Source organism: Lontra canadensis, unplaced genomic scaffold, assembly GCF_010015895.1.
Source record: "Lontra canadensis isolate GAN:19392208 unplaced genomic scaffold, GSC_riverotter_1.0 scaffold33, whole genome shotgun sequence".
In the NCBI taxonomy this organism is placed as follows: Eukaryota; Metazoa; Chordata; class Mammalia; order Carnivora; family Mustelidae; genus Lontra; species Lontra canadensis.
In genome coordinates this window covers 8,748,875-8,775,540 of record NW_022631027.1, presented here as the reverse complement: position 1 = coordinate 8,775,540, position 26,666 = coordinate 8,748,875, and the positions used below count along the sequence as shown (strand labels likewise).

The following is a 26,666-nucleotide window of genomic DNA, read 5'->3' as shown; positions in this document are numbered from 1 at the left end:
ATAAATGCTCTTAGGTAAGTTACTTACTTCAGCACTCTGCTTAGAAAAAAGGAATTGGATTAAACTATTTTTTTAGTTCTTCCTAGAAGTTCCTAGTTCTAAGGCCTATGACTTCTATATATATGATACCACAGTGAAGCAGTCAAACACTGTCAACCTTCAGGAACAGACTATGAACCTAAAAAGAATTTGTAAAGCCCACAGTTGTGAGTATGAATGGAAATAACAAAAAGAAAAAAGAGATGACATCTAAGAAGACAAATTGTGACTGGCTGTCATTCTCGTTGGATGATGATGGCTCTAAAAAGTAAGCCCTGCTACCCTAAAGTCATAAACTTTAGAAGAAGTGGTAAGAAAGGGAAAAAAGAGACAGCAAAGGGGAAAAAGGCAAAAAAAAAAAAAAAAAAAAGAGCAAGAGCAAGAGAGAGAAAGAGGAAAGAAATCAATAAGCAGCCAATCTCTGTGAGGGCAGAGATTAAGGGAAGCAGAAGCGTCAGAAATGGTGAGTAGGAAAAAGAGACAGAGGGGAAATGGAGCAGAAGGAGCAGAAAGAGAAAGGAGGAACCAACACTAGCTGGAATGTGAGGGCACTGGGGTCCATACAGTAGAAGTGGAAGCTGAGGCTCATTCACCTCCACAGACCAGGACCTGTCTTTCTTACATCACAGGAGGCTGGGGTCCAGGCTGTTAGTGATGACTCCCATGCAATGAGCTTAGATCATGTTCTAGCCATTCTGTCCATTGATGAGTGCAAAACATTGTTAAAATGTTTTCATCTCTAAAATGTTTCCAAAAGAGCCCTGTTAATTAGGGAAGTGAACTTTGGATCATGGGGAACCTTATTTATCCAAGTTAATGGAGATGCTCCCTGGTGCATGGAGTGGGTTCATGCACAGACATACTTGGATGATTTATAAATAGATATAAAGAACTTCATACCTGAGGGCCTAGAACAAAGATCTAGCCATAAAGAAATCAAATACATTCTCCCTTCTCTCTATTCTCTTTCTACTTGGATTTCTTGGGAATTCACATTTGTGTGGGCTGACAATGTAAATCCAGCCATGGGCTTAAAGAAAACCAAGAAATGGGCAAAAATTACATTTGCAGATTTCTCTCCATTTTTCCCCCTGCGTGTCAATTTCAGAGGAATCTGTGTCTTCTGGAAAACTCCAGGCAAAAAGCTTAAGTCATTTAGGCCAACTGGAGATATTAGCACCATGTAAATTTCCAATAATTATTAGTAATAATTCTGGGAAACAGAAAGATGATAATGACAAAAATGAAAGCACACTTAATTGACGTGTACTTTATTAGAAACATGGAAACATAAACTATGAATGCGCCAAGGTGATATCTCCCTGAAAACAGTCAAAGCATATTTATCTATAGGATATGATGTGGGATGGTATTTCGCACATGCATTTCCCCTCGCGTGTCCGTGTATCCCTTACCCAGCCCAAACAGCTCAGGCCTCCACCACCTCTAATGACAGGAGATGGCTATTGAAACTGAACATGGGTAAACAAAAGAATGAAATCTTTAGATCACATGTTTTGAAATCTCATTTCAAGAACATCTAGGTTCCTAAGAACTCCAGGTAACAAACTGAAGTCATAACTAAGGCATCTGGACTAATTCAAAATCGGTCACATTTTAGCTTCTATTATTTTACTAGGTCTCAATCTTCAGATCCATCGGGGCTGGACTGGATGGCATATGATAGAAAACTGAAAATGGGGCCAAAAGCCAAAAAGGTATCTTCTTCGACATTAAAAAAGCGTTTAGAAGATAGCTCCTATTTTCAGCTCCATTTTCACCCTCAAGCTCTCCTCATAATCTAGCATTGCTGCTGGCCTTTCAGCCACAGTGTCCACTGTCCAGGCGGCAAAGGCAGGAAGGGCCAAAGAGTGGCTCAGAGCGAGCCCCTTGAAGAGCCTCTCTGGACGTCACATAGCACTTCCCTTTACTCTGAATTTAATCTTATAGCCATAACTAGCTTCAAGGGGAGCTGCAAAATATTGTTTTTATTCTAGACAGTAATGTACCCATGTTAAATTACTAAGAAATTACTTAGAAAATTACTAAGAAAATTTATTAAGAAAGGAGGTTAGATGGACATTAGGTAAACACCTAGTGACCTCTACCACCACTAGCTTTTCTCTCTCCCGGGGACATAATATTCTCAGGGTGGGGGAGGGGGCAGAGAAAGGGGTTTTAGGGGAGATAATTGTGGAGGGAAACTGAAGAGCTTGGAGATAATCAGAACCAACTTGAAAGGACCAAATGCACAAAAGCAAAGGTGGTGTTCAGAGACCTCCCCCTCCCTGAGGGGACCTAGGGACACTGCAGTGAGCCCTAAGAAACAGCATAGGAACAGAATCTGTGCTCTCCCATGATCCAGGCTCCATAGGAGTGAGCACTGTATTTCACCAGCGCCAAAGAGCTGTGTTAGTCACCCTGCCCACTGGTTTCTGGCAAGGTTTCCCAATGGCTGGCTGTTAGAGTACCAGAAAGAGTGTGCCCCTCTAGGCCCTGAGGCTTGCCATGATCTGGGTAGGCAGTGTCCTGTACAATGGCTCTGGACATTCAAAATTACCCTTGAAACAGAAATTATGACACTAAACACCAAGATGGGTCCTGTGATCATAGGTTTGTTTTTGTTTTGCATTTTGAGTTTTTTATTTTTATTTTTTTTAAGGTTTTATTTATTTGTTAGAGAGAGAGCACAAGCAGGGGAAGCAGCAGGCAGAGGGAGAGGGAGAAGCAGGGTCCCACGAAGCAAGGAGCCAATGTGGGACTTGATCTCAGGACCCTGGGATCATGACCTGAGCCAAAGGCAGCCGCTTGACCAACTGAGCCACACAGGCGTCCCCTGTTTTGGGTTTTTAAATGCACACTCATAGACACACAAATTAGTCTTTCCAGAATCCAAAGGAGGAGATGAAATTTCTCTAGTAACCATTTGTATTCATTTCACATAACTCAATATTTGCTGAGCTTCTAATAAGTAAGTTTCTACCCTCAGAAAACTCCCATTCTAATAGTGGGGACAATAAAAGCACATTTAAAACTATAATATAAAGTACAGAATATACTAAGAAAAAGCAAGGAAGAAAAAGGAGGAGAAGAAAAAGGAAGAACCAACCTCAACTGAGTACTACTATGGGTTTACAACCATGCTAGGCACACTTATAACATTATTTAATCCACTGATTTACCTGTAGGAGGTAAGGAAGTAGGATTATAAGGAAGTGGGATTACCCCCATTCCCGTATGGGAAAATTAAAGCTTACTACAAGAATTTAGACTAAAGAACAATCACTGATCCCAGAATGGGGATCAAACAGTTTATAGAGGGAAACATTCTGAAGACAGAAAAAAGATCAATAGATAGTTGGCAGAAGAAAGGACAAGAGGATAGGACATTTCAGGAATGATGAGCCTGAGTATATGCAGAAGAAAAAATAAGAAGTATTTAACCAGTTTAGGTAGGTCAAAAGGGTATGTAGAAGATGAGTGGGAGACAAAACCAGAAAACAATGCTTTGTGGTCAAACTGAGAAGGCATTTGAAAATAGCAGAGCAAAGAGTTTACAACTAACCTAGTAGGAAATGAGAGTGATCGGGTTACCTGAGGAAGATTTACCTAGCTAAGATCTACCAAGTCTTTTCCACAATTTCAAAAGCAAAAATTCTAAAAATCAAAAATGCAGGATGTTGTTTTCATTCTTTTTTGATACTTTACTTGGAGGCAAAAGCCAATCTTATCTGAACTCATTTGGCATTAAAGTTTAACATGAACAATACAAGCCTATTTATACTTTTTATTAATCCTACTTAAAGTAAATATTCATATTTCACTGCAGAAAAATAAGATTTGGCTACAGGACATTGTCCCAGTCCCGATTAGGGAGACTGTAAAATAAAGTATCTTCTCCACATTACCTTTCTAAAACTCCAACAATGGAAAAGACAAATCTGCATTCTGAAACACATCTGACCCCAAGTTTTATATGAGGGATTATTAATGTATAGGATGGGTCAAAGGGAGAACAGAGATGAGAACACTAGATGGGAAACCTCCAATAGTCCTCTTCAGAAAAAAAAAGAACCTGACATACAGTGTAACCATGAAAATGGAAAAGATGGGAGAATGTAAGTGTCAGTAGGAACTAGATTTGGCAGCTAACTGGATGCAAAGAAGTAAGAAAGAAGTCAATGGAAAATCCAAGATTAATCCTGGGAACCAGTGACAGTTTTGGTTACAATATCAGCAACAGCAAAAAATGGGATCGTTTGTTTTCATCATAGTGGATTTAAGGTGTTGGCAGGACATCTATGTTGTAATATCAGGCAGAGTTAGAAATGGGTGTGTAGAGTTCAGGAGAGAGGTCAGGACCTGAGGTGTAAACTTGAGCCACAGCTACAGAAAGGCGATATGCAAATGGATAAAATTCCCAAGTAATAAAGAAGTGAAAAACTCCATGCATGGAAATTTGGAAGTCACTAGCACTTTACAACAGAGCTTTCCTCATTGCATGAAAGGTCTATTACTAAAGATTAGCAGAGGTTCATTTCTCTCCCGGTGATGAAGAAACAGGATTGTCTAACACATCAGAAAAAAACTAGGTTGGAGTTCACATAGAAAGGACTACAATTCCAGAACCACCACCCCCCCTCCCCGCAATAACCCTTCATAACAATGAACTAAGCAAACACAAGCTTAGAATGCTAGAAAGTTGTCCCAAAGCAGGTGAGTTCACTATTTTTAAAAAATCAATATACGTCTTTGAGTCTATATATTTTATACTCCTAGGCTAGTAGAAATGTAGCTTTTTGTGGAATTTATTACTGTGGCCAATTCTGACTCAAGAGGAGCCATTCAGGCCAAAGAAAACTATAGTTTGTCAAGTTGTTAACTTGCTTTGTAAATGGTATCTTTCTTACCAATGCTACTACAAATTCACAGCAGTCTTCAATGTTTTGTAGCCTTGGTACATGGTAAGAGACCACAATGAGTTAAGCAGCTAGGAACTGAAAGCCACATTCCTCACCTCTAAAAGCAAAGCTATGGATGGCTTCTTGAGAGGTGTGACGGCTAATTGCATGTGTCAACTTGGCTGTGCCACACTGCGGGCATATTTGGCCAAACATCATTCTGGATGTTTGGTCCTGTGATGGTGTTTCAGGATGAGATCTGCATTTGAATTGAGGGACTTTGAGAAAGCAGATTGCCCTCTATACTGTCGGTGGACCTCATCCAATCAGTTGGAAATGGGAATAGAACAAAAGACTGACCTCCCCCAGGGAAGAGGGGATCCTGCCAGGAGACTGCCTGCAGACTTCAGCTGCATCACTGGCTCTTCCCCAGGGCTCCACACTGACACACAAACTACAACATCCGCCCTTACTAAGTCTCCAGCCTGCCAGCCCATTCCACAAATTTGGGGTTTGCCAGCCTCCATGATCACTTGAGCCAATTCCTTAAAATGGGTAAATACATACCCCATTGGCTCTGTTTCTCTGGAGAACCCTGACTAATCCAAGAGGGATGGAAGGAGAAAAGCAACATCACTTCAGATGATCTGAAGAAATTGAAACCTACAATCCAGTTGTTTGGAAAAAAAGCAATCTAGTCTCAAACCAAAGGGAGGAAAGCAAACCGACTTAGGCATTAGATGAGCTGAAATGACAAAGTGATCCAAAGTGAAGATTCTATTCCCCAACTTCTCTCATTTCTTGATCATTTTTGTACATCACTGGCAGTTTTACCATCTTTAGACACTTTTGTCTGTTTTTCATAATATGGGGGAATTGCTCCTATTTTTAATCTGTTTATTTCAAATATATTTTTCTGCCCTACGCATTCTATAGTAGTGACACTTGAAATGCAGTTATTCATTTATCAAATTCAGACATTGGTGCATCAACTGACAGACAAAATTAAGCTATTGTACCACAATTCCAAAATTGTTAACCTCTTCATCCTATATAGCTCTACGTGTACAAGTATTTGAATGCTGTGTTCTCCATCTTGTATAAAAATAAGTAGAAAACAGCAAATTAAGGGGTCAAAAGCAATGCTAGCAAGCAGAAGTCTCATAGAGTTAGCATACCTGAAGTAAGACTGAGATCATTTGGCATGCTGAGACAGGTAGACGTACAACTTCCACTGCAAAAGTAATCTTCACTCAGTTGAATCTATTTCAAACAGGCCATGTGCCTTCAGGCCTCGGGTCTTCTGCACTTACAGTTCCTACTGCCTGGAACTCTCTGCTGCCTACTTTTCCCAGGGTTTGGTCCCTTTCATTCAAGTATTGGTTCAAAGGCCGTCCACTTAGAGAAGATTGCCCTGACAACTCTACTTAAAATAGCCTATCTTCCTGCACCTACCTTCCAAATTTTCTACACGGCTGAGCCAAGCTTTAAGATTGGAGAAATTGCTATTAATTATAAAGATTCAGGAATTACCTTCAATATTTTTATTTACTAAAAATATTGTAAGAACTCTGGCATTTTTAAAAGCCAAGCTTACTTTTATAGAAGAAAAATCAAGAAATAAATAATAAAGTAAGAATAGAGCTTAATGAATGACTATAACGAAATGTCTGAGAAATGAGCACCTGGTCAGGAAGGAGAACATAGCTACCTCCCCCTCCAAAAACAAAACAAAACAAATCTTTACATGCAACCCCAACTACAACGCCATCCCTCCCCCCGTCCTTGCAGGTAACTGCCATGCTGACTTCTAGTATAACAACTGCTTTGCTTGTCTTTGAGTTTTAGCATGGGAATATGCATCTGTAATTGAGTGCTGTTTGCCTGCTTTTGAACTTTTAGAATCATATGGCACATATTCTTTTGAGATTACTTCATTCGAGCATTCTTGCTTTTATAAAAGGAATCCATATTGTTCTATGTGGTTATACTTTGCTCCCTTAGTTTGCCCTACTGTATTCCATTGCATGAGTATACCACAATTAACTCATCCATTCTTTGTTGATGGGTATTTGGGTTGCTTCATTTGGTCTAATAAAAATAATATTGTTATGGGCATTTTTCATACAAAAATGTATGAAATCTCATGTTTGTGCACGTTTCTGTGAGGTATATACCTAGAAGCAGAAATGCTGGGTTATAGGATATGGGATTGTCAGTTTTTCCAGATTATAGCAAACTGTTCATTCAAAGTAGTTGGGTCAGTTTATACACCTGCCAAGGGAGTGTCAATGTTGGCATTGCTTCACTTCTTTGTCCACTCTCATTATTATCCATCTTTTAAATTTTAGCTCTTCTAGTGGGTGGCTCGTGGTATTACTGTGGTTTTAATTTGCATTCCCCCTGATTACTAATGACATTGAGCACCTTTGCATACTGTTTTGGCCATTTGGATAGTTTCATCTGTGAAGTATCTATTCAAAATTCTTTTGCCTGTTTTTCTACCAGGTTGTCTAATTGTTAATATTCTGGAAATGAGACCTGTATCAATTAAATGTTAAACGCATTTTCCCATTCTGTCCCTTACCTCTCCGTGATCTTTAATGATATCTTTTGATGAACAGAAGTGTTTTAATGGTGCCCAATTTACCAATCTTTCCCCTCAAGATGTTGCTTTTGTGTCTCATTTAACACTAGGATCTGAAGGTCAAGAAAATACGCTTCCGTATTTTCTTCTAAAATATTTTTGACTTTCCAAAATACATGATTTTGGTCTCTAATACATCTGGAATTAATCTTGGTTATGATGTTAGGTAGGAGCAAAATTAAAATTGTTTTTCCTCCATGTAGGTAACCAATTGTTCCAGGACCATGTTCTGTCCTTTTCAAATGCGATTCCTATAACATCCCCATTTAACTCACCAACTGGGCTTGGGAGAAGCAGATGGGTCTCAGAGAATGGCTGTAGAATATCAAATTTAGGTAGATAATTGACTCCAATCATAATTGCTATTCCAGATGTGGTCTCATCCTGCAACAAATCAACACAGTCCTGAGTACTTGGTATCCAGGTCTGGATCTGGCAAATGCTTCTTCTTGATATCAATTCGTAAAGCCCATTAGAAGCAGTTTGTTTTTACTTAGCAAGTACAGCCTGACACTTTGACTTCACAACTATATTTTACTTTGGGACTATATCACAGCTCTGGCTCTGGGTCATAATTCAGTATTCAAGGACTTCATTCATTTTAACATCCCTCTGAACATCATGCCAGTAGACCCAGTAAACAGAAATTAGCAAGTACTCTAAATACCTTATCCAAAAGAGGGAGATAAAAACCTACAAAAATTCAGAAGCCCAACAGCATGATGAAGTTTTTAGGGCTCCAGTGTTGTCAGGTATATCCCAGGATATCCCAAGTTGCTTCCCCTTCTATGCCTGCCACTAAAGTACAGTGATTCCTAGGCATCTCTGGATCCTGGAGGCAATATATTTTGTATTTCAATGTGATTTTCTGCCCATTTGATGATTAACCCATGGAGTTGCCTGTTTTGAGTGGGGCCCAAAACAGGAAAAGGTTACAGATCCAAACTGCAGTACAAGTTGCTTGCTGAGTGGACCTTGCAACCCAGAAGACCCGATGAAGCTCAATGCGTTATGGCCTGTGGTGATGTTATGTAGAGCCCCTCACAAGCACAGTGGAACTTAGGTTTTAAATCAAAGCCATGCTCTTTTATGTATAAGTATCCTTCTCTTAAAAAAGACCTCCTAGCCTGCTCCTGGATCTTGGATGAGATTGAACACTTGACTGTGGAATACCAACTGACCATGTGACCCAAGCTACCTATATCATGAACTGGGTATCATTTCATCCATGAAATCTTAAATTTGAGTATGTACAATGAAGTGATGTGTGCAAGATCAAGCTCAAGCAGGTCCTGAAGGCACAGGCAAGCTTCGTGATCAAGTGGCTCAGATGCTTATAGCAACTATTGCACGAGATTCTTCTTGTGTCATGAGCAGCACCCATAACTTGTTAACCAAGGAAGAATGAACTCAGGCCTGCAATACAGATGGTCCTTCACAATATGCTTCAGCAATTACCATTCCAATCTAGATTATCTCTGAAAGGTTAAAGTGAAATCTTCTCAGTGGGCAGAACTTGGAGCAGTACTTCTGGCTATCTACCTTGTCTAGGTAAAGAAATATCCATGGTATAGATCTACAGTATTTCATGGGCAGTGGCTAATGGATTGGCCAGAAAATCAGTCACTTTGAAAGAATGAGATCAGAAGACTAATGACAAGGAGATGAGGCAGAGATACCTGAATGGACGCCTAGGGATGAGCACAAAATATGGGGATATTTGTGTCCCATGTGATGCTTATCAAAGGGCAACCACTCTGAAGAAAGTCTTCATTGATCAAATGGACAGGTTGACTCATCCTGTAGACATCGGTCACTTTCTTTCCCTAGCATCCCTGTGCCTGCTCAGTGGGCTCTTCTACAAAGCAAATGTGGCAGCAGGGATGGAAGTTATACATGGGCTCAGCAACGTAAAATTTCTCTCACCAATACTGACCTTGCTGTTATCACTGGTAAGTGCCTAACCTGCTCTGAACAGAGATCAATGCTGAGCCACCAGTAGGGCCTCACTTCCTGGGAGATACCAGCTTCCTGGTTGCTAGTTAATCACATTGGATCTCTTCTCTAGTGGAAGGGCCAGCAATTTGTTTTTATAAAAACATGAAAGCCTTATTTTGGATATGAATCAGAAGTCCCTTCCTATAATACTACCAACCAGAATATTATAGACATTGTGAGAACACAATACAACATCTAAATGAGAAATTTATTTCACAACAAAAGAAATGTAGCAATGGGCTCATGACTATGAAATTCATAGGTCTTTCCATGTACCAAATCACACAGAAGTAGCCAGCTTGATAAAGTAATATAGTGACCTACAAAAGACTCAGTTACTTGGCCAGCTGGGAGGCAAGATTCTGAAAGGCCGAGGTACTATTATACAAGATAAAAAAGTATTTTGCTTCAGTGATCAGTATAAGATGTATTTCTCCCACTTCCAGAATATGAGGATCCAGAAATCAGGGAATAACAATAGGATGGACTTCTATCCATATTATATTTAATAATCCACTCACAGAATTTTTTATTCTCACCTCTGTAAACTTGGGCTATGCTGATTTGGCAATCTTAGTTCCCATGGAAAGAATGTTTCTTCCAGGGCACGCAAAATGGCTCAAATCAGTTGGAAGTTGAGACTGACACTCAAATATATTAGGCTCCTTATGATACTAAACCAACAAGCAAAGAAAGACATTCCCATTGTGGCTGGGGTGCTGATCCAGATCCAGCAAAATTGGGTTACTGATATACAGTGAGGTCAATAAGAACTATGTCAGGACCCCAGGAAATCCTGGGTTGCCTCTTAATATTTCTTGTTCTATAGTCAAAGTTAATAAGCAACTCAACTACTGAGGACTTAGATCCTTCCGAAATGAAGTTCTGGCCACTATGCTAGGTAGAGAGACTTGACCAGTAGAAGTGCTGACCGAGAGCAAAGAGTAGAGGAAGAAGTTATAAATACCAGCTATAGGTTCATGACCAGTTATAGAAGTACCAAAGTACTCATGAAAATTTGCTTCATTGTTTGTTCTGTTTATCTTTGTATTTATTAACTATTTTTCCTTCCCTCTTCCCTCAAGTTCTTCCCCTTCCTTCCCTCAAGTTAGATATAAGAGATGGTGGTGGTGGTGAACTTTATAGTTTCATCTTCAGGTTACAGAATATCCAGGTGGAATTGTGGAATTGTGATTGAACTAGAAGAATTAACACTGGTGAGTATAATAGTAACTGATGGGACTTTAGTTCTCCCCCTTTGAGGGAAAAGGCAAAAATCTCTTCATTTGTGCAAAATATAGCTAAGTCTGCATAGATGGAAGCATAAAAATTGTACAGAAATTTAAATATGGGTAGGGAGTAAGTGGGAATGCTTAATAGCTAAAAGGAAGATTGTGCTGGTTACCTCCTATGGGCATTTGGGTCTCTCCCCTCACTTCCCAGACACACACACACACATACACATCCTCCTCTATTCTGCTGTTCTTCTGGGTCGGGATATTCTAACTACATTTCCCAGACTTCTTTGCCAGCTGGATTCCTGTTGGTTTGGTCAATTTTGGAGGAACTGCTGGAAGATCTGAAGGCAGCACAGGGCACTGTGATAGTTGCTGGCATTTGCTGTAGTGGTAGCAAGTGGCAATTCCAACAGACCAGAGATAGTACCTATCAGCACCTTTAGCTCTGGTCTAGGCAGCACCAAGTGAGCAGATCTGGGACCAATTACAACAGTTTTTAAAGTGCAGCAGCAGGAATACACTCTTGGCCATTTCTGAACTCTGAGAACATCACCCTCCCCTCTTTTTCTTTTCTGTCATCCAGTCCCATTCCTTCTCCTTTTTGCTCTTCCAGCCTTCTAACCAATTCCTGTTTTAAATTCACTGTTTGAAATACCTAAGCTGGTTTCTGATTTCCTAACTGGGCTTTAACTTATTAACTATTTCTTTAATTCTTTTATTTTTCAGTTCTAGAATTTCTATTTGTTTTTTATTTTGTTATTTTTCAAATACAAATATACCATGTCACCTTTTATGGTTTCTAATACCAGTTCCAAGTTTGGCTTTTGTCTATTAGAATATACTAAGCATAACTGTTCCATGATCTATGTCCAATAATTCCAGCATGTAGAGTCCCTGTGGTTCTATTTCTATTGTCTATTTTTTCTGTTGCTTCTCGCTGATAATATCTTGTCTCTTGATGAGTCCAGTTATCTGATTATTTGCTGGATATTGAATTTTAAAATTTAAAATTTGCTGGATATTGAATTTAAAATAAAATAATATTAAAATTTTTAAATAGATAAAATTTGATGCCTAGGATAATGTTATCTTTCTCCAAAGATCTGGAGGATATGGCGGCATTAGAATCATGGATTACTTTAATCCAAATTCAAAGTTTAAGACTTTCTGGACCTAACAGAATCCTCAAAGTTTAGCTAGGACAATTAATTTATTTACGCTTCAATTATAGTGTAGTCCTTCAGGGGTCCCAGCCCTTGGCCTCACCTCTTCTGTCTTCCGGGAGTCCTAATGATCTTTTCATAAGTACCTCGGGCTGAAAAGAAAGCATTAAGAGTTTGAGGTAAAAATATCAACGGAAGCAATTCTCTGGTAAGAAAATATCAGAAAGACTCTTAAATATTTTTTGCATATCATTTTAAATTTTCTTTTATCCAGAGATTTATAAATTTATAAATTTATATAAGTCTCTAATACTGTCAAGGTTAGTTTTGCATTCTGATGTGTATATTTGTGAAAGACTCAGATGTAAACATTCAAGAAAGTAATCATAACTAATACTTTTTAAACATAATTTTAGCAAATAGAAATTTAATTAATTTGGAGAAAGTCACTACCAATATTCAATTTTGCCTGATTCAAGTTCTTCTCTAGGTGTAGAGGGTCAAATCTGAAGATGAAAGTTGGGAGAGCCACAAAGCATGGTGCAGAAAACACTTGAACAGAGAAGAATCAAAGTAAAATAAAGGACTAGCTGTTCTGTTGTGATAAAATTCAGACCAGCCCCCTGCTACTTTTACTGTTACAGCCTTGATGGTAATAACCTTTAATCTCCTTACTTAGTAAATCAAATGAAGCAGTAGCCCTACATTTTCCAGCCTATTTTCAGTTGAGCATACCAGTAGCCTAGCTTCTCCTTGCCATCTGCTGTTCCCATAGAACAACCTAACTACATTTACCTGTTCTCCAAGAAAAAATCATAAATACCCTGGAATGAGGTAAAATGAATCAAAATTCCCTTCTCATTAGAAACCCGTAAGATGATCAATAGGAGGTTCAATTTAATTATAAGGGTGCCTGAAAGTGAGACAATCAGGTTGAACCATCAAGGCCCCAGAACAACACTGTCAAGAAACCCTCCCTGCAAAAAAATAATAATTAAAAAAAAAAAAAAGAAAGAAAGAAACATTACCTGCATGCTACAACATTTCATGATTTTATAATGACATCACTGTACTTCACAGATTGCAGTGAGAGGGATTTGCATGGCCTTTTCCTCTATCATTTGGCCCCTTATTTTGGAAGCACACTTGGCTTTATGAACACAAATTCCTTTTCTCAAACATAAATGCCTCTTTATGCTTTTGTTACAGATTGTAATACAAGCTTTCATTTTATGGCTTCTTCTCTCCTTAGGTCATTATATATTTTAAGATTATCATATTTTAACAGATTTCCTAAGAAATACAAAATAGTATCTCTATATCATTTCCTCCATCTAACAAGTCAAGTTCATTTTATGTGAAACATTTCTTTTCTTATAAAACCCAAAGGTAAGTTTTTTCAAAAATTATTTTAAGGGGCACCTGGGTGACTCAGTCAGTGAAGCATGTGATTCTTGATTTCGGCTCAGGTCATGAACTTAGGGTCGTGAGAGCACACCCCACGTTATGGAGCCTGCTTAAGATTCTCTCTCTCCCTCTTCTGCCCCTCCTCCCCAAAATAATAATATTAACTTTAATTTTAATTGACTCCCTAGTCCTATAACTAACTAGTGTACTAATAAGTACTATGCTATCTAGGACCCCAAAGAAAGTGATCAAAAGTCAAGTTCTATAGAACTTCTTTGGTCTGTATTTAAACTAACAGTTTACACACTTGCACAAAGAAATCAGTGTTATATTTTTCATAGCATCCAACTTAAATATAAAATACTAAATATAAAACATAGATATAATAAGCTGAATTGAGGAAAATCATGACCAAATGCTAAAAATGTAAACATGAAAAGAAATCTTTAAAAAAATTTCATTTAATTACAAGAAAATTAGCTAGAAAATTGCACAGTTCCAAACAAATCCTCTATATAATCACAAGGGCTCATTTACCATCATTTCATATTTATCTTTCAAATAACATTCCATCTATTAAACCTAGCCTTTACTGGCAAAAATTAGAATATATGGGCGTTTTTAAAGTTTAATAGTCCATAAGCAAAATGGGCTTTTGTTCCTGAAGTTAGAATGGTGTCTATCATTTTGCTTCAGAGAAACTTTAAAATTGTTTCCTTACGAGAATTTCAATTAACCATTCCCAAAATCCACTGTAGAACACAAAACAAAACAAAACAAGACAAAAAACCACCGCGGTTTGACTAAAAGATTCCTGTCTTCCATTTCATTTTACCAGCCCAAGCACAAATTCAGAGAAAAGCTTCTTAAGTCCTGCAGTTTCAAATTCCTTTTGTAACTCATCCAACGATGAATATTCTTTGACTTCAAATGCCAGAAACCTGCATTATACAAGAGAAACTCATGAATATGCCTAGATTTGTCAGAGTATAATTATCGATTCAGTTACTTTTCCATCTGCAATAGTACTAAATTATACCTTTTGTGTTCTGTCTGTACTTTTGTTTCAAACAGTACACTAATCATTTTCTCTTTGCATTTCTTTCCACTTGAGTCCACATCTACTTTGGAGGTTTTCTGAAGAAGCAGGTACTCCTAAATGATAAATCAGTACATTAAGTACATATCTTACTCGGAATCTCCAAGTCCTAGTTTTAAAGAAGCCATGCACCTGCAGGCTTATTTTCCTGCCTAGAGTACTCTCTTTCTGAATCAAGCAGTAAGAGGGCTACATTGTCTTTCTACACTAGACAGAAGAATGTGCTGGTAGAAGGAGGCCTTCAAACAACGCAGGGTTAAATCGGGACTGCATGGCCTCCTATATCTGATTCCAGGCTGGTTACTTAAGCCCTCTGTGCCTCAGGAATCTACTCCATAAAATGGTACGCAGAACGGTAGCTACCTTATGGGAAGCTGTGATGATTAAAAGAGTTAATATGTGCAAAGCGCACAGAGGACACCCTGGCACACAGTGCTTTGGCACAATTAACAGTACCAGCTAGTGGTAGTGTTATGGCTACTTCTGCATCTGAAAGAAATTAACAGGCACACAGCACTTACCAGTCCAAATTGGATGACATCTATAAATACGTACCTGTAACTCTCAATCCTGATATATAATCTTAACAATTTTAACAGAGATATTTACATTAAGTGGCATTTTAGGGAAAGTTCATAAAAAAGAAAGAACTCTTTAAATAAAAAGTACAATTCCTCTATATTAGCAAAGTTCTAGTCATATGAAATAAATACTTATCAATTGATGGATCCAATCTGAGTGACATCTGCAAAACAGCTGCACTTAACCTAACATTCCTGAGCTGGCTTAAAGAAAAATCTGAGCCTTTTAGGGAAATATGAACAAGGAAATTAATTTGTATTCATTCTGTCAGCCAGGAGTTTACCCAGAATGTCAAGTTTTATAGATATACTATAAATCACCTTGCAATATCTGGTACTTTGGTCAGACCTCAAACCAAGACTGATTCAACTTTAATTATTTGTGGTATCTATATGCTATAACCCCAGCACTAATCTGGTTAACCAAATGCCAAATAAGTATTGTGATAAGCACCCATTCTGAAAAAGCTAGGTAGTTATTCTACAAATCTTTCAGATTATAGGTTGTGCAAACTAAATCTGTTTTGAATAAATTCAATTGAAGTATTCTTGATCCAACCCATCTGAAAGCATAAACCTATTAAGTGATTTGTGGTGCTTTCAAGATTTAAAATATAATAAGCAGCTTTCCTTGTCTGGTCCCACATAAAATAGGTTAGGTGAGTTGAGCGTGCGAACTTGGAGAATCTGAAGAAGATCATGATTTTGAAAGCAGCTGCTGAGACAAGTCAGGTGGAAAACAAAAGTTAGGTAGGAGGTGACAAGCTGACAGCCTAACGATGCTACTTCCACTAACACTAAATCCTGGTTAGGAGGGATCAGCTCCTCTTTCCAGGTATTACAGAAGCCAAATTAAAGTGTCTGAATATGTTTTTAACTGCCAAAAAGTTACACAGTACCCACAGGCAGACACTGTGCCTGAGGAATGGAATACAGATATGCACAAACTTTTAGTGCACATTTAATAAAGTTAAGGCTCAAAGCTAACTAAAGAAACAAAATCCATGCACTATAGAGATTTTTTTAATGACCTATCCCTTTCATTATGTGGAATAATTTTTAAAAATATAATCTACTTATTCTTCAAGGTTTGTAAGCTTGTTGTTGTAATTAGAAGTTAGAGACATTCTTTAAAAAAATGGAGATCCATTAACATCTTAATGATTAACCTGTCCCATTGTCACAAAACACACAGACACACCATTTTAGCAGAAAATAGCCCAATTCATATTCAACATTAAATTTTTTGGCACCTTGATATTGCTTCTGTCTCCTTGTAGTAAAATCAGTATTATTTTACCCACGAACATCAGTTTTCCTGTCAGCTTTAAATCGGAAGCCCACTTCTCAATAGTTTTGACATATTTGGTCTTTGCTCTCATGTGATCTAAATGCAAAAGAGTTAGCCACAGTCCATCATCCACAGTCATGCCAGTTGCAGAAGTACACTTTTCACTGCCACTTCCAGTTTCTGGTTGGTTGAGGACATGCCTGAGATTCTGCTGAATCCAGAGCACCAGCTCATGGACCATAGGTTCCGACAAAAGGTTCTCTGCTTGCATAAGTAACTTCTCCTTCACAGTCACTGACTGGGCCCGGGTCAGGTGTTCGGAGTGAACCGAGATACCAGGTAAACACGAAGGGTAACTGACTGGCAAATGGAACACCAATTCTAAAGGTACGTCGGCGCCCGTGAGGCCTTCAGCTTTTGTGAGAATTCTGAACACTGTCCCCTCTGTCCCTGGAAAGCATCCAAAAATAATGATTAGCTATACATAATTCGATTTGAATGGCACACTAAGAAGTTAAATTTTTCATTTCCAATGTCAATTGATGTTTCATGAGAAAACTGGAGGTATTTTACAAAGAGACACATAATCCCAAGAGAGCCGTGATTTACAGATTCTCTCCTTCAACCATACACATATACTCATGGATTCCTGCATCCCAGCATCCAGAGCTTCTGAGGCATTTCCATTGGCTAGTGCCCCATTTCTGGTCAGGTTTACCAGAAGGCTATCTCATCACACGATTTTTTTTTTCCTACCCTCACTTAGTTCTAATTCTGGAAACTCGTAATGAACTCACATGAACACGTAGAGAAACAGTGCTGCATATACATAAAATCAGTGTATTAATTTAAAAGTTACACAGTGCATCCAAGCCAGGTCATAAGGTGGCAGATTCAAGTCAAAGCAAACACCGTAATGCAGTGTAGTTGCAGGGCCCGAGAAACTGATGACTGTGCATGAAACAGTAACTGCCCGGCCCTGCTCCTTTCCGACTTCAAATGTATTAGTATCAATGTAACATGAAGGTAGCAGAATGAACTAAAATGGGGCGGACATCAATTCAGCCCTCTCTGGCTCCACGAGGAGGAGGGGGAGGCACATACAGGCTAGGAGATGAAACACTGCTCCCTTTCAGATTTGCTCCACTTCACCCCTCTGATGTGTTCCACACCGCTTCACCCCACTTTTCAAAAAGTTGATAAAACGTCAGGCTGATTCATTCTGCAGGGGGCAGAAGCACACACATCAGAAGAGCAGAGTAGAACAGAACTGGGTGCAGACGGATATCTTTGAAGCTAACTTGCCTCTCTCTACCCCTGCTTCTTTCTCCACACGCCCTTGTTCCATCCTCCTTCATGACAGAAACAGGCAAACCTTTCTCATTTTCATACTTGGATTGCTGCTCAACAGCCTCAACAACTGGAACCTGGCTACGCCCCTCGCCCCGCCCCAAAAGAACCAAACAGAACATTAATGTGGCTTTCTAGCCACCTGATTCCATTTATGTAAAAGCTATTGTTACAGACGTTGATTCACACAGGACCAAACACATCTGCTACAGAAAGGTTTTCGTTGCTGTTGTTTAGACTCTTTGGTATCAGCGGCAAAGAACTACTATTTAAAGACACTACCCAGAAACACAGACAGCAACCATTATAAAGACCATATTAAAATGATACAACTAGGGGCGCCTGGATGGCTCAGTGGGTTAAAGCCTCTGCCTTCGGCTCAGGTCATAATCCCAGAGTCCTGGGATCAAGCCCCACATCAGGCTCTCTGCTCGGCGGGGAGCCTGTTTCTCTTCCTCTCTCTCTGCCTGCCTCTCTGCCTACTTGTGATCTCTGTCAAATAAATAAATAAAATCTTTTTAAAAAATGATATAACTAAAATGTGTTTACCTAAGTAAAATGGGTATGGATAAAGAAAAATTTTCCAAATCTTAGTACATTCCTCTACAATTCATCATGTTTCTCAAAACCCTTCTTTCTCCCACCGAGTTCCTTATTTTTTAAATATTTTATTATTAAATAGGGTCCCTAAATGTCAGTTGCATCAGTACATTTCACTATGTGAAACGGGCACTATAAATACACCTACAGACAACGTATGACCATTTTATTATTAAATAGGGTCCCTAAATGTCAGTTGCATCAGTACATTTCACTATGTGAAACGGGCACTATAAATACACCTACAGACAACGTATGACCATTAGACGGAATAAATTCTCCAGAAATCCTTTAGGGAGCCTACTTTCTCCCTCAAAGGGAGGCATAACTTCTGAAGATCTTCATACCTTCATCATAAATGAACATCACCCCTATAAAATCTGTCTTATGATTCTCATGGTACTTTGAACTTATTCTGTGGTACTCTCATACCAGAATTACTATGGTTGAACCAAATGAACTATTTTCTTCACCACTGGATTATCTAAAATTTTCTTTTTAGACAATAGCCAAGAAATAATTATTAAGCTATAAGAAGCTTTTAAATTTTACAGATAAATAGCTCTGAGCGCTAGCTTGTAACCATGGGGATCACAGGTGCAGAAGTCCTTGCTACCTGTGATAGGCTAAATAATGGTCCCACAATGTATATGTCCTCATTGCCAGAACATGGCAAAGGGCCTTTGCAGATGTGATTGTGTTAAGGATCCTGAGATGGGACCTAAATGTAATCACAAATGTAATCACAAGGAAAATGTAATCACAAGTGTCCAAAGCAATGTAATCACTGCAGTCAGATGCCATGCTACCAACTTTGAAGAGAGAGAAGGACCATGAGCAAAGGGGTGCAAGAAATGAGCTCTAGCAGCTGGAAAAGGCAAAGAAGTGGATTCTCCCCCTCCAACCCCCAGAGGGAACACAACCCTGCTGACCACTTGCTTTTAGTCTGGTGAAGCTGATTTCAGACTCCTGACTTCCAGGATGACAAGAGAAAAAAATGGGTGTTATTTTAAGCCACCACATTTTTGGAAATTTGTTACAGTAGCCACAGGAAACTAATACAGTACCTGTGTCCACAAAGCAAGCTTTTCCCTTCAAGCAAGAATCCCTTTCTGATCAAACCCCTGAAACCCACAGTGTTTCAATCCCTGCCATGTAAGTATGTATACCCACCTGTTCCTCCCCAGTGCAGGTAACCAACTGACAGAAACAGGCAGTTCAGGGAGAAAGTAGGAAAATGCTATTGAGCTGGCCTTTCAAATTCTTACCAGTTTTCATTTTTCTCTCTTAGGGATTTTCTGGTCCTAAGCAGCAAATAGAAAACAAGGGAGAGGGGAACCTGGGTGGCTCAGTTGGTTGGGCATTCAGCTCTCGATTTCGTATCAGGTCATAATCTCGGGGTGGTGGAACAGAGCTCCATGCTGGGTGTGGAGCCTGCTTGGGATTTTCTGTCTCCCTCTCTCCCCCTCATCTCTCTCTTTCTCCAAAAAAAAAAAAAAAAAAAGCAATGGGAGAAATCCTTACTTTTGCCTTAGAAAACTATAAAATTATTAGTTATATGTTTAGAAGAAAAATTGCTTTGATTCTTTCAAGAACTGGAAAGGATTAACATTCTTCCTAATTGGTCTTCTCAGAGACAGTGACTCTGCCCATTCCCCCCACCCACCCCAACATATACACACATACTGGGGCTGCAAACTAAAATTACACAAAATGCTGTTATCTCTATAGGAAAATGAAAAGCCCAATAATGACCCCACTCTGCTGATATTTAATGTGGTAATAAAATTATATTCTTTTAAAAACTCATTTTCTCTCTAAAACTCTAGAAGTATGCGCATTACCTTTCCATTTCATATCTGCTTTAGTTTGTACATGCAATTAAACTGGCTCTCTCTCATGTCAGGATTTTTCATATAACCACATGTACTGTCAATCTGATTTTTTCATTAAAGGAAAAGAGAGACACAAAAAACAAAGTTGCCTCTATCTGCTTTAAGACTATTAACAGCTTAGAAAGAATGATTAACAGAAAAAATAATCGTGCTCTAAATCTAACACTAATCTTTGCCCCTCCCTGAGCTCAAAAAACACATTAACTTACAAACTCATCATTGTCAATAAACATCTATGCCCTAGAAAACTTACACTTGCCCTAGAAAACTGAAATTTTCGTAAGTTTCAAGACTATTTTAATCTAAAGAACCTACCAAAAGATGTAGGTCTTGCCTCTGGTTGAAATTCACATATAAATTACCCAGTTTTTTTTTTTAAATAAGTCACTCTGCCTTATAAGTGTATCAATTTCATAAATAGAACACTAACCAAAATAGGTTTCAGACCTTGTTCTTCCTTACATGAAATTGTACACCTAACCACACTCCAAACAACAGAAAATCAAACTAGAGAAACTGAACTGAACCCCAAATTCCACAGCAGTGTTATTTTTAAGAATTTCCATTTTTCACAGCTACACGATAGGAACTTAATACTGTCCAATAACAGAAGACATTGGAAAATGTTAACCATTTAATAGAATGCATTCTTCAAGATTCATTTGGAGCCCATTAAGAAACCACATACAACTGACTTTCCTTTCATTTGCTTCCTTTTTTCTTCAATTTTTAGATATCCTCAAAGTAAGCCGTTGTTCAGAAAACCAAGAAGCAGGCCCTAGTACCCTGTTGCACTTCATTGCACGGGGCTTTCTTTCCTCTTCCTCCCGGGCAGCTCGCCACAAATATGCATCCACTCGTGCTTGTTTTTATGCTATGGCTGGATTTTTCTATGTGTTTAAAAATGTGGTTACAGAAAAAAAGCAAAAGGAAAACTAAAAATAAGTGAAGCTAAAAGTGGCAATCCCATCCTTTAGAAGTCAAGTTCAAGGCTGAATTGATTTTGCAGAGGTGAACACAGTATTGACAATCAGCAGGAAACAGAGCTGAGCAGATGTAGAGGGGTCAGTGGGTGACAGTCATGATTCATTTTGCAAGAGGGCCCAATCCAATCCGAACATGAGTGTTAGCAGAAGACAAAAATTCACGCTGAAGCTACTGTGCAACATATTATCTGATACTGAGTCTTATATACCTCCCATTTTACAAGCTTCTGATCCACAAGATAATTTCCAGAACTACACGTCCACATATAATGAGCACTGACTACAGCAATATAATCTGTGACCCTCAACTATCAGGAAAATGAGGATTTATAACAGTATCCATTTTACCTGCTAAGTGTGCACACAGACGCATGCCCACACACTCCCCTACAGAACTACTCTGAACATAAGTTGGGTGACACCCATCTCCTTTCTATGGGTGCTCATTATTGCTCTTTCATAAGTGTTATCCTTGCTAAGAATTCTTTTCCTCATGCAGCAGCCCCATCTCTATTAAGGGTCCATATACCCTGGTGCCTGGTGGTTACTTAACCAGCCTGAACATCTGTTAACTTCTCTGTGAAAAAGCTAAGAGTACCCCTCATCAGGTAAGATTCATTTGAAGTATGAGGTACATGGAAGGTGACCCCATTAAACTTGGCACCTGGCCTGACTGCACTATACAAGGAGGGGTAGAATACTTCTGATTTGGTCTACCCATAGCCCTCCCCAGTAGACAGCAGTGTGGGGGTTTACATCATTCGTCCCTGTAAGAGACAGTTATACCTGACGCCTCTTACTATAGGCTTACTGTAACCACTATAAAGAGGCCATGTGCCTCTTACTATAGGCTTACTGTAACCACTATAAAGAGGCCATGTGCTTAAATCCCCTGAAATTCCCAGCATAAATTAGCCCAACTTAACTGATTTCAATTAGTCAGCCTCTTCAATCTGATGGTTTTAATAGTTGACCCCTGGGTTGGGAGCCTAACCCTTCCTGGGCAATCTCATACCAGAAGTGCAATCCCACCCACAGTGTCCCCACAATGTTCTCCTGATTCCAGTGGCAACAAGCAGCAGCATTATTTGTGGGGAGGCCAGAATGGAACTGATGTTGTTAATGTTCTGGTATCAATGTTATATCGTCCAACCCAGGCTGACAGTGACCGTGAGAACGACAGCCAGCAGCCCACTTGTGTTTACTGTGGTCTATTAAAGAAGGCCTTACCTTACCCTTAATTCCCAGTTGTGGACATCAAACATCCTTATTTCAATCACTCAATTGTTCTATTCTCCAATGAACCTTTCAGCAACAAAATGTCCTAAGTTGTTACACTGAATTCTTTTATAATTCAATTACTTATTGATGCCAGAATGCTGAATTAAATTAATTAGGAGGCATGGCTTGAAAGTCATGCTCAATTTAACAGCAGATAAAGGGTCCACAGTGTTCTCACTATTAAGAATCTGCTCTCTTTCTTTCAATGCTTACTTTTTTAGGTTTTCTCTGACTGGTCAGCAGTATCTTATGCATAGCTATCTATGTACTCATGACCCAGCTCACTACCACTCCATCCTCTTTAAGGTGTGATGGGAAATCTTATGTTCATTTTTCCAGGATATTTCAACTGAGCCATCATGAAAGAATTTAGAAAAACTGATGATCTCCGTAATAGCTGCCTCACGCAGAAGTAATGATCAATAAAGAGACACATGGAGACAGTAAGAAAGATGATGAAGAATTATGAATGCTATCCAATCAGAAGGAGGGTGACAAGAAAACACTAAAAACAAATTATTTCATATGGACTGTCAACAATAGTTTCTATATAGGATACAAGACAGGCCAGGCACTGAAAAGGAAGCAGCTGCATTACCCGAATTGGTTCACAGTGCCTAGAACATAATCATGGTCACATGACCACAGGTGATGGCAAGGAAGAAAGAATGAAAAGGCTTGGCTCTGGCTTCCTGTGTGAATAACCAACCAAATGATACCATGAAACCCATCTTAGTCCTAGATGGTTTTCTCACAACACCCAGAACATTTTTAGACTACTTTCTTAAAGGTCAACCAATTTATGGTCAGAAAGGCAACTTTAATAGTTGCTGAAACATAACAGAAGGCTAAATCCCATGCCAAAAAATTTACATAATGTATTTAAAAGCTAAGTGAAAATTGAAAATTATCTGCATCACTGCACTTTTTTCAAAATCTGCAGTTTTGGTTTTTACTTAATAGAAGTCACAGACAGGGGCAGAATAAATTTTAACTATCATCAAAAAATAGCCAAAAGAACCCTTCTGGACTGTAAGCTCCCAGAGGACAAGGGCTGTGTCTCTGAAACCTTGTGTTTACAGGGCATCGGTACATGCGGGCTGAAAGATCAACACGCCCAAAGCCTCTAACTGACAGCCACCTTTCAGCGGGCCAGAAAAACGCAAAAGAAGAGCAATCGACTAGGAAACATAACTGAGAAAAGGTTCGGATAGAGCACAGGGCCAATTCAAACATTCATTCAACAAACATTTACTAACCACCATATGCCTGGCACTGTCCTAGGAGCATGGAGTTTTGTGATTACGTAACAGACAGGGTCCCCGCCCACCTGCTGCTCGGCACCCTCAATGCCCTTAAGAGAGTTAAAACTGTGGTGGGTGCCCCTGAAGGAATAATGCACAGAGTTTAGGAAGGACACAATGTAATCTGGGGCAGCTGGGTTTAAATTGGGGGTGTCAGGACAGGCCTCTTTTCAAGGTGAGACCTGAAGTCAACACGGGCGGCCCGGGAAGGGGCGGAGGGCGTTCCGGGGCCAGGGCTCTGCGGCCGCGCAGGGCCCAGCGCTCGGCCGGTGGCGGTGGGGCGGGGGCCGGCCGGCGGGCCGCACCGGCCTGGGCGCTGCGGTCTCAGTCCCCTGCGGGGCGGAGTGCACGCCGACAACAGTCCACGCTGGAGGGGGTCGCCTCACTCTCCCGGCTGCTCCCACACATCTCCAGTCCCGGCGGTTGGCGTTCCATCCTTCCACTAGCCGGGTCCCCGAGGGTGGGCCCTGGGGCAGGCAGCCCGGTCCCGGTGGCGGGGAAGAAGGACGCCCGGCCCCTCCCTCGCCGGGGTAGTCACCTGAGCGACTCAGCACTTCCCACTCTTCCGGCCCGCAGAAAATCGCGGCTAGGGCCGAGAGCTCCTCCTGCGCGGCATCTGCCATGGCCGCCCAGCCGCCTCCGCCGCCGCCGCCGCCCCTCCACTTCCGCTGCCGCAGCCCTCACCGGCCCGGAGCGGCGCGGCCCGGCGGCCACTGGGGGGCGCCCTGTGTCTCCCCGGCTCGGCGCGCGGGGAGAGGACGCTGGCCTAGGAGTCCGCCGTCGAAGCTCCTTCTTGCAGAATTCCGGCGCGAGGCTCGGTTTCTTTGCGGGGGACTTTTCCCGGGAGACTTTTCTCGGAAGCCAGAGGCGACCGTACAGCACCCCCGCTGCTTTCTGACAGAGGAAGGAGGCCTCCCAGCAAAGCCAGAAATCCCCTAACTTTAGCCCGGCTTTGAAGGCTCACCGTTCCCGCCCAGACTTGGCCGTGGGCTCGGGGTGGAGGGCAGAGTGGAAGAAAGGAACTCGAAGCTTAGGAAGACAAAAACAAGCAGGAAAGTGATCAGTGAGGAGGTGAGCCCTGGTCCGGCCCAAAATGGGGCTGGGTGTTGGGGACCTTGCAGTCAGCAGGAAACACTCTGTCCGGATGAAGCTGTTGGTGACTCTGGCAGTGTGAGACACCCGGAAAAGGCCGGGGGGCAATAACGAGCCCAGATGCTGAGCTGGACCTGGCACCGGGACTATGAACCAGAGTCGGATTCCTGAGACCTGTTTCTCTTAACCCTGCAAAAGCAGAGGGCCTGCAGCTCCTGCCATTCTAAGGATGTCACTGGGGTGGCTCTGGACTTTGTGGGTTGTTATGCGCCAGGGTGCAGGCAACGTCTTAACCTTTCCCAGTTGTCTCCTGCCTTCTCAGGGGACAGCCCAGACTCCTTGGCCTCGGGAGGGGTACATCAAGTGTGGAAACGTAGCAAACTCTAGCTTTTCAGTATTACTCATTTTATGATACTTGATGCATATAAAACAGTGGGGCACTTAAAGCTTTAATAATGGAATGATCGTCCTTGAATTCAGCACTTCAGTTTAAGAGTTTGAGTAACACCAATAGGATAAGAGAATTATCAATCCATTCTGTTCCAGCTTTGATTTAGTGAACAAGATTACGATGATCCTCTGAGATAGTTCTATCAGCCAGCATGTTTGGCTTGTCCTTTTGTTTTTCTAAGTAACAATTTCAAATTCTGCAGCTTCAGGAAGTAGCTTGTCTAGCTCACTGAGGTTCCACAATTTTTTCTTTGTATCAGAAATAAATTTGTAAGATGAATTAGAGAACTTAGATGGCTACACGGTGAGTCCTGTCATTGACCTACACAAGTCACAACAAAAATCATGTTACCATCCTCAACATCGTTCCCACTGTTGCTAAAAAGGGGTTTTTAAAAAGGAGAAGATGCTGGCTTCCCCCAAATAAGAAAGGAAATCTAACTAGATAGACTGCAGGAGAAATGCTTTTCACAGGATGCCATGGGATTTCAGTGACCCCAAGTAATTAGGAGCACTGCTGTGCACATAATTGGGAAAGACAAAGGCTTATTTAAACTCATAATTATCTCTGATATGGCCAATTTGTTTAATAATAATTTTTAAAATTTCTTTGAGTTACTTCTAAAATAGCAATTCAGTAGGTTCATAATTAACTTCTAAGGAGTTTGGTGAACAAAAGAATACATTTTTAATTTAAAATATCACTAAGTTATTTTATTTTAGTTTGAAGTCCAATGCCAGTATTAAAATACAAATTTTAGTTATTAGCCTTATTTATTAAAGATAGTCTACAAAAAGTCAAATAGTTCATATCTTATTTTTAATTTCCCAAATTCAACATAAGTGATAGGAGTGAAATAATATGAACAGCAAGGCTCCAGCTGTCAGAAATATTAGGAGGCAATCACAGAGCCTGCTGTCAGCTAAGGTTTCATGAAATTGATGTAAGAGTACATCAATCTATTTAAAATTTTCTTGTCAATAGGTCTCTTCTTTGCTCTTCCTTTCTCTGTTGATTTCTTAACCTGCTTTTCATCTTCCATTTAGCATGTTTAAATAAAAAAAGAAGTCGATGTGAATGTCTTTTAAATTGACACTATCCTAAGGCCCTGAAATCCCATGAATAAGTTTCTACTCTCTGACATTTGGAAGTAATCATCACAGAGAAAGCATAATGTCAGCTTGATATTTCTCACACTATGAAAATATCAGCTACATGTCAAATATCTACAGCCTACCTTAATGTAATAAATTTTCTTGTATTCACAGGCTACTAAAAACTCTAAATATTTAAATGTGGAATGAATGTCTAGACATGTAGATGAATGTCTAGTTAGAGCACTT

At 40.0% G+C, this 26,666-nt stretch overlaps 1 protein-coding gene and 1 long non-coding RNA gene across 3 annotated transcripts in view; both read right to left on the bottom strand.

Annotated features, from left to right (window-relative positions):
* LOC116873388 overlaps positions 1-12,111 on the bottom strand; it is a 47,404-nt gene extending 35,293 nt beyond the window's left edge. Inside the window, exons 1-2 of the long non-coding RNA XR_004383805.1 lie at positions 12,090-12,111; positions 7,863-7,971 (exon numbers count right to left, since the gene is read on the bottom strand). This is a non-coding gene — a long non-coding RNA (uncharacterized LOC116873388). The remainder of the gene's footprint in view (positions 1-7,862; positions 7,972-12,089) is intronic.
* A 1,731-nt stretch (positions 12,112-13,842) lies between these two features.
* On the bottom strand, positions 13,843-24,422 carry RWDD3 (RWD domain containing 3). Of its 2 annotated transcripts, XM_032867188.1 has the most exons (4): positions 24,319-24,422; positions 16,327-16,814; positions 14,433-14,548; positions 13,843-14,334 (listed from the first exon to the last, which is right to left on the bottom strand). In XM_032867188.1, exons 1-4 carry the CDS (start codon positions 24,401-24,403, stop codon positions 14,220-14,222), a joined length of 804 nt encoding a protein of 267 aa, XP_032723079.1. In that variant the 5' UTR covers positions 24,404-24,422; the 3' UTR covers positions 13,843-14,219. The 2 variants fall into 2 exon arrangements, with proteins under 2 accessions (XP_032723079.1, XP_032723080.1); XM_032867189.1 differs by lacking the exon at positions 13,843-14,334 and having other exon boundaries at positions 14,472-14,548; positions 16,374-16,814.
* Positions 24,423-26,666: the final 2,244 nt, after the last annotated feature.

What these genes read in the sequence shown, in the direction of transcription:
- RWDD3 (XM_032867188.1), bottom strand. Translation starts at nt 24,403, where the DNA reads ATGGCAGATGCCGCGCAGGAGGAGCTCTCGGCCCTAGCCGCGATTTTC. An exon ending in GGAAGTGCTGAGTCGCTCAG is followed by an intron (nt 16,815 to 24,318) that starts GTGACTACCCCG and finishes GATGCTTTCCAG; the next exon opens with GGACAGAGGGGACAGTGTTC. An exon ending in GTACAGACAGAACACAAAAG is followed by an intron (nt 14,335 to 14,432) that starts GTATAATTTAGT and finishes TGTATAATGCAG; the next exon opens with GTTTCTGGCATTTGAAGTCA.